The sequence below is a fragment of the Lucilia sericata genome, unplaced genomic scaffold (assembly GCF_015586225.1).
Source record: "Lucilia sericata isolate MDLA Ls3-8-SP2 unplaced genomic scaffold, ASM1558622v1 Contig002518F_arrow, whole genome shotgun sequence".
NCBI classification, from domain to species: Eukaryota; Metazoa; Arthropoda; class Insecta; order Diptera; family Calliphoridae; genus Lucilia; species Lucilia sericata.
In genome coordinates this window covers 1-14,255 of record NW_023996290.1, presented here as the reverse complement: position 1 = coordinate 14,255, position 14,255 = coordinate 1, and the positions used below count along the sequence as shown (strand labels likewise).

The 14,255-nt window shown below is 29.2% G+C and overlaps 1 protein-coding gene across 4 annotated transcripts; it reads right to left on the bottom strand.

Moving 5' to 3' along the window:
• Window positions 1-1,023: 1,023 nt before the first annotated feature.
• Window positions 1,024-13,666, bottom strand: LOC119614029 (methylthioribose-1-phosphate isomerase). Of its 4 annotated transcripts, none has more exons than XM_037970112.1 (6): window positions 13,538-13,666; window positions 10,229-10,362; window positions 2,205-2,440; window positions 1,936-2,144; window positions 1,700-1,863; window positions 1,024-1,632 (listed from the first exon to the last, which is right to left on the bottom strand). In XM_037970112.1, exons 2-6 carry the CDS (start codon window positions 10,358-10,360, stop codon window positions 1,303-1,305), a joined length of 1,071 nt encoding a protein of 356 aa, XP_037826040.1. In that variant the 5' UTR covers window positions 10,361-10,362; window positions 13,538-13,666; the 3' UTR covers window positions 1,024-1,302. The 4 variants fall into 4 exon arrangements, with proteins under 4 accessions (XP_037826040.1, XP_037826038.1, XP_037826041.1 ...); XM_037970110.1 differs by having other exon boundaries at window positions 10,229-10,423; window positions 13,538-13,657; XM_037970113.1 differs by lacking the exon at window positions 13,538-13,666 and adding an exon at window positions 11,066-11,200.
• Between the last annotated feature and the right edge of the window lie 589 nt (window positions 13,667-14,255).

Genomic DNA, 14,255 nt, shown 5'->3' with positions numbered 1-14,255 from the left:
TCAACACTATTGATTTGAAATTATTTCCGATTTAAGATTTGTCAACTTTTTTAAAACTAATGTTGTTTACCATTACATCTAAAGTATTACTGGATAAAAACTGAACTCGAACTCATCTATAAGTGAAGTAGAACTGGATTAGAACTGAACTAAACTAAATTAGAATTCAACTAGAACTGAACTTCAACTGAACTAGAACTAAACTATAACTGAACTAGAACTGAACTAAAACTAAACTAGAACTGAACTAAAACTAGAACTGAAGTAGAACTGAACAAGAAGTCAACTAGAACTAAACTAGAACTGAACTAGAAGTCACCTAGAGCTAAAATTGAGCTACATAGAACTAACTAGAACTGAAATAGAAGTCAACTAGAATTGAACTAGAAATCACCTAGAACTAAAATTGAACTACATAGAACTGAACTAGAAAACTTACTAAAATTTTAATAATTTGTTAGGTTTTCATATAAAAACTGTCCAGAAGTGTGATGATCGAGATCCTTTTTGGATTTTTAACATTATCATACTAAATAAAGATTTTTGTTTAGAATTATATCTACGTTTCTAAAGATTTTCTGCTTATTCATAAACATTTATCAAAGGTTACTATAAACCTTTTCGTTGATGTTTACTTTTCCATATTCCTGATCTCCCTTTTATGATAAAATGATCGTTAAAGATTTTTTATATAAAACTCGATCTTTTTTCAATGTGATCACAGATCGATTAAACGATTATTTTCGAAATTTTATAGAAATATTTTTAATTTTATGAGTTTTCGTGTATAAAATTAATACTGATCAAAAATGTGATTGACCACAAGTCGATATATTGCCCTCAATTATAGGCTTTTTCCATCCACTTGAATAAAATATATTTTTTTCCGATATATTTATTATTCACTTATTGAGAATAAAAATAAATGTTATTCTTTATTTTTTTTTAATATTGTACTTAAATTTTAAGCATAATTATTATTTCCGATATTTCTATTTTTTCGAAATCAATGATGTATTTAAATTCTAGCCATAATCTGCAGTATGTTTTAATAATGTAATAATATTTTTTGACAATAATTGTATCAAAAAATACATATTGTTTGTATATAATATAGTAAGTTTTTCATGTTAACAATATCACAACTAAGTGTAAAGAATTTTTTATATAAAAAATGATGCTGTTTAAATTCTAACTACTTTAGGTTTAATATATAGTTAAATGTTGAGAAAAGATTTTTTTTTAAGAAGGAAAAGAGGGAAAGTTTTTTAAGTCTTACTAACTATAAGCGAAAAAAATTCTTTAGAGTTCTAATAAAGCGCTAATTTCATCTTTAAGTTTTTGTGGACTAAAGACACCACGTTCCGTAATTATGCCAGTAATTAGTGAAGCGGGCGTAACATCAAAGGCAGGATTCCAACAGTTAATACCAGGTGCAGCTATTCTATGCTCACCCACATGAGTCATCTCACGATCGGGTCTCTCCTCAATTATAATATGATCACCACTAGGTATTTGTAAATCAATAGAAGTTAAAGGTGCAGCCACAAAGAATGGTACACCATGATGTTTGGCCACGACGGCAATTTGATAAGTGCCAATTTTATTGGCTGTATCACCATTAGCTGCGACCTGTCAATTAGATTAATTATATGTAATTTAGGGATTGTCAGAAATCTTTAATAACAATATAACTTACTCTATCGGCTCCTACTACCACCGCGGCTACATTTTTAGCACGTAGTAAAGCGGCTACCATACTATCTAATACCAGTGTAGCTGGCAATTTATCATGTACTAATTCATAGGCTGTCAAACGAGCTCCTTGATTATAGGGTCTGGTTTCCGTGCAGTATACATGTTCTATTAGTTAAATCAAAAAAATTATTTTATAGAAATATTTTGTTTAATATTTCTCTTTATTTAACTACCCACCTAGTTTCTTTAATTCGTGTAATTTCCTAACAACTCCCAATGCAGTGCCATAACCAGCTGTTGCCAGTGAACCAGTATTACAGTGAGTTAGTACACGTACGGGTCCATCTTTATTGGCATTTTCCAATATAGCTTTTGCACCATTCGTACCAATGGCTTTATTGTCAGATATGTCTTTTTGCAGCATAGCTTCAGTAGCATCTAGGAATCTTTAGAAGATAAAACATGTTTAATCAAATTTATATTTAGCCATATACACTAAAACATACTTTAGTTTCATTTCTTCCACGGAAATGCTTTCATCTTTTGTTAGATCATTGGCCAGAGCAATAAGTTCATCTGCAGCTATTTTCATATTTACCGCTGTTGGTCTTGCCGATACCAAATAGTTTAGTTTACCTTCAATTTCTTGACGCAAAGACTTTTTCGAATCAAAGTTTTCAGGAAAAATTTCAACTGCCAATGAGAGACAGCCAACTATTGCAATAGCAGGTGCACCGCGTACCTGTTAATTAGAGAGATTAGACAAAAATTTATATATTTGTTATATGTTTAATGAAGTACTTAAATCGAAAACTGAATTTGAAGCAAACTAGAATTATATTAGAACTGAACTAGAACTGAACTAGAACTGAACTAGAACTGAACTAGAACTGAACTAGAACTGAACTAGAACTGAACTAGAACTGAACTAGAACTGAACTAGAACTGAACTAGAACTGAACTAGAACTGAACTAGAACTGAACTAGAACTGAACTAGAACTGAACTAGAACTGAACTAGAACTGAACTAGAACTGAACTAGAACTGAACTAGAACTGAACTAGAACTGAACTAGAACTGAACTAGAACTGAACTAGAACTGAACTAGAACTGAACTAGAACTGAACTAGAACTGAACTAGAACTGAACTAGAACTGAACTAGAACTGAACTAGAACTGAACTAGAACTGAACTAGAACTGAACTAGAACTGAACTAGAACTGAACTAGAACTGAACTAGAACTGAACTAGAACTGAACTAGAACTGAACTAGAACTGAACTAGAACTGAACTAGAACTGAACTAGAACTGAACTAGAACTGAACTAGAACTGAACTAGAACTGAACTAGAACTGAACTAGAACTGAACTAGAACTGAACTAGAACTGAACTAGAACTGAACTAGAACTGAACTAGAACTGAACTAGAACTGAACTAGAACTGAACTAGAACTGAACTAGAACTGAACTAGAACTGAACTAGAACTGAACTAGAACTGAACTAGAACTGAACTAGAACTGAACTAGAACTGAACTAGAACTGAACTAGAACTGAACTAGAACTGAACTAGAACTGAACTAGAACTGAACTAGAACTGAACTAGAACTGAACTAGAACTGAACTAGAACTGAACTAGAACTGAACTAGAACTGAACTAGAACTGAACTAGAACTGAACTAGACCTGAACTAGAACTGAACTAGAACTGAACTAGAACTGAACTAGAACTGAACTAGAACTGAACTAGAACTGAACTAGAACTGAACTAGAACTGAACTAGAACTGAACTAGAACTGAACTAGAACTGAACTAGAACTGAACTAGAACTGAACTAGAACTGAACTAGAACTGAACTAGAACTGAACTAGAACTGAACTAGAACTGAACTAGAACTGAACTAGAACTGAACTAGAACTGACTAGAACTGAACTAGAACTGAACTAGAACTGAACTAGAACTGAACTAGAACTGAACTAGAACTGAACTAGAACTGAACTAGAACTGAACTAACGAACTAGAACTAGACTAGAACTGAACTGAACTGAACTAGAACTGAACTGACTAGAACATGAACTAGAACTGAACTAGAACTGAACTAGAACTGATACTAGAACTGAAACTAGAACTGAACTAGAACTGAACTAGAACTGAACTAGAACTGAACTAGAACTGAACTAGAACTGAACTAGAACTGAACTAGAACTGAACTAAAACTGACTAGAACTGAACTAGAACTGAACTAGAACTGAACTAGAACTGAAACTAGACTGAACTAGAACTGAACTAGAACTGAACTGGAACTGAACTAGAACTGAACTAGAACTAGAACTGAACTAGAACTGAACTAGAACTGAACTAGAACTGAACTAGAACTGAACTAGAAACTGAACTAGAACTGAACTAGAACTGAACTAGAACTGAACTAGAACTGAACTAGAACTGAACTAGAACTGAACTAGAACTGAACTAGAACTGAACTAGAACTGAACTAGAACTGAACTAGAACTGAACTAGAACTGAACTAGAACTGAACTAGAACTGAACTAGAACTGAACTAGAACTGAACTAGAACTGAACTAGAACTGAACTAGAACTGAACTAGAACTGAACTAGAACTGAACTAGAACTGAACTAGAACTGAACTAGAACTGAACTAGAACTGAACTAGAACTGAACTAGAACTGAACTAGAACTGAACTAGAACTGAACTAGAACTGAACTGAACTAGAACTGAACTAGAACTGAACTAGAACTGAACTGAACTGAACTGAACTAGAACTGAACTAGAACAGAACTAGAACTGAACTAGAACTGAACTAGAACTGAACTAGAACTGAACAAGAACTGAACTAGAACTGAACTAGAACTGAACTAGAACTGAACTAGAACTGAACTAGAACTGAACTAGAACTGAACTAGAACTGAACTAAAACTGAACTAGAACTGAACTAGAACTGAACTAGAACTGAACTAGAACTAAACTAGGACTGAACTAGAACTGAACTAGAACTGAACTGGAACTGAACTAGAACTGAACTAGAACTAGAACTGAACTAGAACTGAACTAGAACTGAACTAGAACTGAACTAGAACTGAACTAGAACTGAACTAGAACTGAACTAGAACTGAACTAGAACTGAACTAGAACTGAACTAGAACTGAACTAGAACTGAACTAGAACTGAACTGAACTAGAACTGAACTAGAACTGAACTAGAACAGAACTAGAACTGAACTAGAACTGAACTAGAACTGAACTAGAACTGAACAAGAACTGAACTAGAACTGAACTAGAACTGAACTAGAACTGAACGAGAACTGAACTAGAACTGAACTAGAACTGAACTAAAACTGAACTAGAACTGAACTAGAACTGAACTAGAACTGAACTAGAACTAAACTAGGACTGAACTAGAACTGAACTGAACGGAACTGAACTAGAAACTGAATGACTAGAACTGAACTAGGAACTGAATGAACAGAACTGAACTAGAACTGAACTAGAACTGAACTAGAATGAAAAAGACAGAACTGAATAGAAATGACTAGAACTGAACTAGAACTGAACTAGAAACTAGAAATAGAACTAGAACTGAACTAAAAATAGAACTGAACTAGAACTGAAACTAGAACTGAACTAGAACTGAACTAGAACTGAACTAGAACTGAATGCTGAACTAGAACTGAACTAGAACTGAACTATGAACTAGAACTGAACTAAACTGAACTAGAATAGAACGAATAGACTGAACTGAAACTGAACTGAACTTGAACTAGAACTCGCTGAACTAGAACTGAAACTAGAACTGAACTAGAACTGAACTGAACTGAACTGAACTAAACTAGAATGAACTGAAGTGAACAGAACTGAACTAGAACTGAACTAACCGAACTAGAACTGAACTAGAATGAACTGAACTGCACTAGAACTGAAACTAAAACTGGAATAAAAACTGAACTATAACAACTGAACTAGAATGAATAGAACTAAACTAGAACTGAACTAAAACTGAACTAGAACTGAAGATAAAATAATTAATTGAAGAGTAAATAAATTAAGATTTTTTCAATATCCGTAGATATATTCATCGCCCGTTGAGAAGTGCCGTTGTATTTAATCCCTAATAATAATGTTTTGTCATATACGGACATTAATTAAATAAACAAATAATAAATTGTTTATTTTCAAATTTAAAGAGATTATTTGATTTATATGTATATTTAGACAAAAGCACACAATCCAAAGTAATCAAGAGCATCAATCACTTAAAGAACATTTTTAGATAAAAGATATTATACACAACAATTTTTTGTCTATGAACGTATGCGTTGATTTGTTTTAGAAAATAAAAGCTTAAAAATATTACAAAAAAAAAATCTTAAAAAAACAGAAAATATTTGCATACTTCACGTGATAAACAATAACAAAAATTCACAAAAGAAAAAAGTGTTACAGAATACATCAGTTTATTGTACAATGTACATTCATATTAAATACGCTTTTATTCTATGGTTAGTCTCGTTAACAATGACATTGCTTTTTTATTATATTATACCACTATAGGATGGAAGGTGTAATGTGTTTGTGCTTCTGTTTGTATTACTCAATAATACTGGTTCAATCATAGCTTGTATATATGTAATGGAATCCTAACATGTGTGTATGACACATATGTTTGAAGTTAAATCAATCATGCTTACTTTCCTTTTGGGAACAACGTCTACTTAAGCTCTCTTTGCTCTGGTTCACACTGAGAAACTTTTTTTGGGAAACTTTTGATTTTTGTGTGTAAGAGAAAGAGAAATAAATATGAACGATCTCTTTCTCTCATACATAAAATCAAAAGTTTCTCAACAAAAGTTTCCCAGTGTGAACCAGGTCTAATTAAACCAAGCTATAATTTTTTCATCTACTGGATGAGAAACACAACCCATCCTTGAATAAAACATTTTTTTTTAATTTTAATAATATAGAAGGGTTTTCGGTGTTACATGTGTAAATATGTCAACACTTATGTTTTCACGTTGATTATGATGTATTCAAAATTGTACAAAAAGCTACACAACAGACAGACGGACAGACGGGTAGAATATAAAATACAAGAGACAAATATTAAACATTCCTACATCTGTTATATGAATGGGTTACAAAGGAATAATTTCTTTCAAAAGGAATATTTTTCAAAACAATTTAAAAATATTAATTTTATAAAACTTTTAAAACAATAACGACTAACTATTACGAAACTACATTGTTTATTTTTTAGAACAGTTTTGTTGGTAAAATCTATATTTAATATTGAAAATGAAAAAATACTTTCAAATGAAAGAATTCTTAAAAACTCTGACATCTGTCATATGCTTGTATTGTAGATGACGTTTATCATTTTAAAAATTGTGAAAGCATTTTTAAGATTTAAATTATAGAGTGTCTAGCATATGGATGGTATAAATTGTTATTTGTTGAGTAATTAGTAGGTAAATTGATAATTTTTAATTGTTTAAGCATTTTATTATTTCGTTAGTTTTATTTGCTTATTATAATACACATACATACATGTGAATATGCATAAAATTCATAAATATCAAAGAGTTTTGATTTAAATGCCTTTTTCACATTATAGAAATTTCATGTAAACATTTTATTGGTATAATCTTCTGTATGAATGATTTGTTAGACAGACGCCTTAAAATTTGCAAGAATTTTAGAATTTTTTTTTGCAAATAAATTTTATATTAATGGCAATTTATTTTTGATATGATTTGTTTTCTTTTTGTATAATATTAGCTAGAAATAAAATAAAGACATTATTTTTTTATTTTTAGCATTTGTTAAAATTATTTTTATTATAAAAAAAACCCACATTAACATAAACAAATGCTATTTTTAATATGTTTAGTGTTTTCTGTGTTTCAATAGCTGTAGTAAATGATGAATTATTTAAAATTTAAAAGAAAACTCTTGATATTGTTTGTGAGAGACAAAATTAAAACATTTAAAACATTTGAAATACCTTAATTGAAATCACATTATGGTAATTTGTTTGTTTATTATTGAATGTTGATGAATAACTTGTAGCCAAATTTTTTTATTTTACAATTAACATAAGATTTAAATGCTCAGGGAGGATCAGACAATTTGTAGAACAAAATTGAGAAATTTTTTAAATTTTTATTTTATAATTCTTTTATTGTGCTAGTAATCACAATTGTTTATTTATTTTTTTCTAGCAACAAATAAAAGTAAGGATAAAAACTCTTTATCAGATTAAGTAGCACAGCTTTTAGAGTCTATTAATTATTTCATTTTTAGCAGTTATTTTTTAGAAAATTTCATGAATATGAAACAGCTACTAGGCATGGAAAGTTTTTTAATATTACAAAAAGAGTAGGTACTTTTTATAGATTAAGACCCATTATTATAACTTGCCAATAACTAAAGTTAGAATTTTATATTACATATACATAATTTGTTTTTCGCTATTATAAGTGTAGTTTAGTTAAAGGCAATCGATAAAGGATAAAAAGATCTTCCCGTTAGTTCATCTTCCTGTATGCATATATTAACGTGAAGAAAATTTTGAAAAAAGTCGAAACCCTGAGCCCAAGTTAGACATTTCTAAAGGAATGAGCAGCGCTGAATCCGAATCTCTCAGATTTTCTGCATCATATCTGGGATTTTAGAAATCGTGTCCTGAAATTTGAGAAAAAGCCATTTTTGGCCCCTTTTGAGACGTTATAACAGCACCAAGACAACTTTATTTGTAAAATGTTCTATGCCATTTGAAAGTTCATTCTATTAACTTTAAAATAAAGGCTTAACATCTGACATACATATCTTCTTTCTTCTTCGAGATATCTTCACCTAAAACTTGAAAACTCATGATTTTTGGCATATTCATGGTTTTATAACCTGTACTGCAATAGTGCGGAAGGAGAGGAACGAACAAAAATATAGATACACATCTATCTGAAGATGTTCAAATCGACTCTAAATCATTTTATGATTCGTCTCAATGATGTCTGTCCGTTCCCTCAACTTCAACGGATGATATCTAAGTAACTGCAACACATTTTAAAAATTTGGAATGTATAAGTTTTTTTTTTTTTGTAAAATAAAACAGTTTATAAATAAAGTTGTGTTCGAGCAGTTATAACGTCTCAAAAAGAACCAAAAATTGTGTTTTTTTCAAACTTCAGGAGATGGTATCTCAAATACGATATGTGATAAAATTCTGAGGCTAGATTCGGATTCAGCACGGCGCAATCCTTTAGAAAAGTACACTTGGTTTGTATGTTAAAAATTTGTCGGCCTGTGTTATCTTTAATATAAAAACCTAACTTTAGTTATTGGTTTAATAATGGGCATAAAAGTACTAAATATTTTTCAACTATATCCTGTCTATTGAATAATTTATGTACTAGCCTATTTGCTGGCCAATGCACTAACAAGATTTGATTGGTTTATTGATTATTTACTGGACTATTGCTTAGTTTAAGGCTAGTCTATGCACTAGTCGATTAACTAATCTGTGCACAAGTGTTTTGAATAGTCTATGTCTAGGCTTTTGTCAAATCTATAGTCTATTAAATGTTTTATAGACTATTGTATGGCCTAGTCTATTAACTAATATACGCACTAATCTATTGACTATCTATTTACTTCTCTATTCTAAGTCTAATGACAACTGGACTATTACCTAGTCTATGAACTAATCAACTGACTAATCTATGGACAAGTCTTTTGAATAGTCTAGGTTATTAATAAATCTATAACTAGTTTACAGACTATTCTATGGACTAGTCTATACACTTGTCTAATATTCTGAGAACCCTTTTCAACTAAACTAATCTATGTATTAGTATATGTGTAGGTTAATGTATTAACTTATTATCCAAATAAAAGTTTCTATTATGTTATATTATGTGGATACTGCGGTAGTGAAAAAAAAGTACAATAGCCTTTCAGCCTGGGCTGAAAGTAAAATCATTAAATTTTGACTTCAACTCAAATTTTGAGTTGGTGTTTCTGAATACGGGCATATATCGTGACAAAGCATTCAATGTTGTCAGTAACCAACCACAGAAAAGAATACAATATTCTGAGAAAAATTTTCTCCGAGTTTTCAGCTCAAGTTTTATACATTCTAAACCTATTTCCTTCTTCTTCTCTTTTAAAACATGTTTTTAATCTCCATTCATTAAATTAAATTTGAAAAGATTTTTCTAGCACGTGTAGATTTTTGGGTCATCAAAGATTATCGCTTAAAAATACAACAGAAGCAAGAACATTTGTAAAAATAGCTTAATCTTTTCAAAAAAAATAATTTCTCAATTGGTATATAATTTTAATAAAAAGAAGCTTTTAGGATGCAGTTAAACGAGATTGAGAAAAACCAACAAAGTAAGGTTGCGATTATCTTCATAGTAAAAGGCCTAAAAGAATATCTTCTTAGTATGAACAATAATTTAAAAAAAGTTTAACATTATTATCAAACAATGTCTCTAAACTTTTACTAAATGAAAACTTACCTGCATTTTATTAATAACCTTCCAACCATCTTCAACACCTTTGACCGGTAAATATTTAGATTGGACCGGAAGTAATAACTGATCGAGTATTTCCAATTTACCGGGTAAATATTTAATTGATTGTAAAGTCATTTCTACAATTAAATTTGTATTACAATTAAATAAGAAACGTTGACAAGAAAAGAACCAATAAAACTGAAAAACAAATTATAAAACAACGAAATAGTAAAATAGGAATTCATTGATAAATGATCTAGTAGATAACAAAAGAAAAACACGAAAAGAATTAAATGGGAATTTTAATTTAAAACAAATAATTGTAATTAAAAATCTCTATAAATATTTTTATTGAATAATTTTCAAAAAAAACATGCGTGGCGATAAATTTTTTAAATTTTATTCAAATTAACAAAAATAAATTTAAAAAAATCACTAATAAGAATTTAACAATTTGTTGTTAAATCTCGTGCCAAGAATAAAATTAAAAAAAAAAAAATAAATAAAAACACTTTCACATAAATAGTTTGACATTAACGATAATTGACTTAAGTTGATATTAAAAAAAGCAAAAACTGATAAATATTTTAAAAAATGATAGTGCAAATTGATAAATACGTTTTCTATAAATTAACTATAATAAAACATAAAACTATTTATTATTTTCATTAGAAAATTTTAATTTAAATTAAAAGTTTATTGTGTTTTTGGTATATATCAACTTAAAAGATCAATGACCATTTTCTTTTCGTTTGTATAAAGTGTTTAAATTTTAAAAAAAAAACTATTGATGCAAAACGTCAATATATCACAAATTAATTTTTAATTTATTTTTCCCACCAGATATATTCAAAAAATATTTTTTAAATTCCGCTCGATTGATACCGTGAAACGTTTTAAATTCAACTAAATATTTTTCTCAACAAGTCATTTCGAAAATGTTTCCCTACTAAATACTAGTCAAGTATGTACAAGTAGTATCTTTGAAAATAAAATGAGCACATTTAAGTGATTACAGTACTCATCTTTTAGTACACTATGTACTTTCTAATATATATTAACGTCTATTCATCATTCTCAGGATGTCTGATTAATAACAGATCTTTGAAAGTATTATATAATAAAGAATCTTTTAGATAAAATCTAATTTTCCCTATAATCTTTACAATATTTAGTTTAAATTGAATTATTTTGATTTTTAAACATTTTGCCATTAAATGTTAAAGAATTGATTATTTAAAGTTTTTGTTGATTTAAGAAATATTTTTTTTAGCAACACTATCAGTTGTGTGGTTACATTTAAATACATATAAAAAAGAGATAAGCCTTATTGCTATCTCTTAGTTTGGTGTTTTAAGAGTGGCAAGCATTTTAGTTGTACCGACATACAAAATAAATCTTCCCATTAAACTGTTTTAATGTTTAACATTTAAATATTAAAAAAATCATAAATTTTTGTTTGATATTTTATTGAAATTATAGCAAAAAGTTTTGTTTATTTGTCGATGATGGCGTTAAAATAAAAACAAAAAATATAAATAATAATGTGTAGTTATAATGAATGTTTAACAAAAATTTAAAACCATGAAAGATCTTATCTTTAAAAAAAATGTAAATATTAAATTAAAAATAAGTGTTTTTCTTTTCGTTATAGTATTTAAGGCACTTGACAACATTTATTGTACACAAAGAGTTAAGAACAACAATTGCTTTTTATTAATCTTTGCTTTCGGACGAGTAAACAGAAAATTTAAATTATTAATACACACACACATAATAGTAAAAATAAATTTTAAATTTAAATACATTTTTGTACATTCAAGTTATTTATTTAAATACAGTATTAGTCAAGCAATTAGCACAGTTATTTTGATGTTGATTAGGACTATTTTCAATAATAAATTATATGAAAGAAAAGATCGATCACAAAGAAGCTATAATATAAATAAAATATATTTCTTTCAAATATTAAATTAAGCATGTCTTTCTAAATATTCGGATAAACGTTTGTTGCAGGTTTACTCAATACCTAAAAGAAAAGACATTACGAATTGAAGCTCTATATTAACAGTAATTGTTGGGCACTGGCAGAGTAGATGATCCACTGTCTCATACTCCTTTCTCTTCATTATGACAACTACTACTGCAATAGTTTTTGCATTCGAGACATTTAACATTAGTGCCTGTGACACTGTGACCTGTAATTACGGATAATAACATTAAGAGGGTAAGTAGACCTAGTTGTCTGATAGGTGGTCTATCTGAGTTGGACCTGTTCATACAGTTCATTCTAAGCGATTCACTTGTAATTTGTAGGAGAGATTTTAGTAAAGATTCCCCCTTATCCCGCCACTGCCGGCTAATTATACAGCTATAACCCGTCATTATTCGATTAACTTAAATGTCATAAAGACACTCGCTAGACTTTTGTTAGCAGATTTTCTTCTATTGCTAATATATGCGATAATACCTAAGCCAGTTCGCTGCTCGTCTAATAGCAAATAATTTCGTCTGGAAAACACCACAATAGTTTGGCAACATATCTCATCATCTTATTTTCTATAGAAAGTATTGTTATACACACAATTTTCAACATACTCTTTAGAGCCTCCTTACTAATATGTGGTCGAGTATAAATACTTGTTCGAAACGAAAACACCCTTTCGATTACATAAAGTCATTCAAAACATACAGAAATCCATGAGTATTTGCTGCCCCTGCTCCTTGCAATAGAACAACATTGGACTTAAATTAATTGATGTTCATCACAAATGAAATAATATTAATGTTTAACAACAAAAACTTATTTGCAAAAGCCAAAAAAAAAAAAACAAAAACACAAGTGTTACGTGGAGGAAAAAATTATAACAAATTATAATGTTGTACCACCACACCACAGGCCAATGAAAACAGAATACACATGCGGTTCAACAGCAATGTAGAATCAACTGGTGGTTGCATGAGGAAAGAAAAGAATTAAAAATAAATTACACCATTATCCACAAAATTGAACTGAACACACATTTACATTGTACATGAGTTATTGATATTCTACTGTGACGTTAAATGGAAAAATGCCAAAAAAATATTATTGAAAATTGCATTAAATTTAGTGGGTGACAAGGGGACACGGATGAAATCCCTACATACAAACACACACAATACAAACGAAATTGGTCATCAGTCTTGGTAGTTTCTTGGTTTTTTTCTTGTTTAATTTGAACACAAAACTCATTAAATAGTTGTTGGCAAATATATTTATAGCAAATTTAAATATGTTTACTTATTTAGTTTTATAATTAGAAAACTCACCTGAATTATTTAAATTATTTAAAAGCTAGACAACAAATTGTATAAACTTCTGCAGGAGATCCGTGTCACCGGTCTTTTTATCACTTCTTTACATTGATGTTTATCTGTTTTTCTTTACTTCATTTTTCTATTTTTGCAAATTTTCTTTATTTTTGCATTGCGAAAAGAAGTGTTGCCAAATTTTAATACAAATTAGTGTCAGAAGAAATGTAAAAGGAAAATTATGCACTGGAAGAAAAGTATCTAACTAAAGAATTTTAGATTTTTTAGGCATAACTAAAATAGTTAGATAGATAGATAGATAGATAGATAGATAGATAGATAGATAGATAGATAGATAGATAGATAGATAGATAGATAGATAGATAGATAGATAGATAGATAGATAGATAGATAGATAGATAGATAGATAGAGATAGATAGATAGATAGATAGATAGATAGATAGATAGATAGATAGATAGATAGATAGATAGATAGATAGATATATAGATAGATAGATAGATAGATAGATAGATAGATAGATAGATAGATAGATAGATAGATAGATAGATAGATAGATAGATAGATAGATAGATAGATAGATAGATAGATAGATAGATAGATAGATAGATAGATAGATAGAGTAGATAGATAGATAGATAGATAGATAGATAGATAGATAGATAGATAGATAGATAGATAGATAGATAGATAGATAGATAGATAGATATATAGTT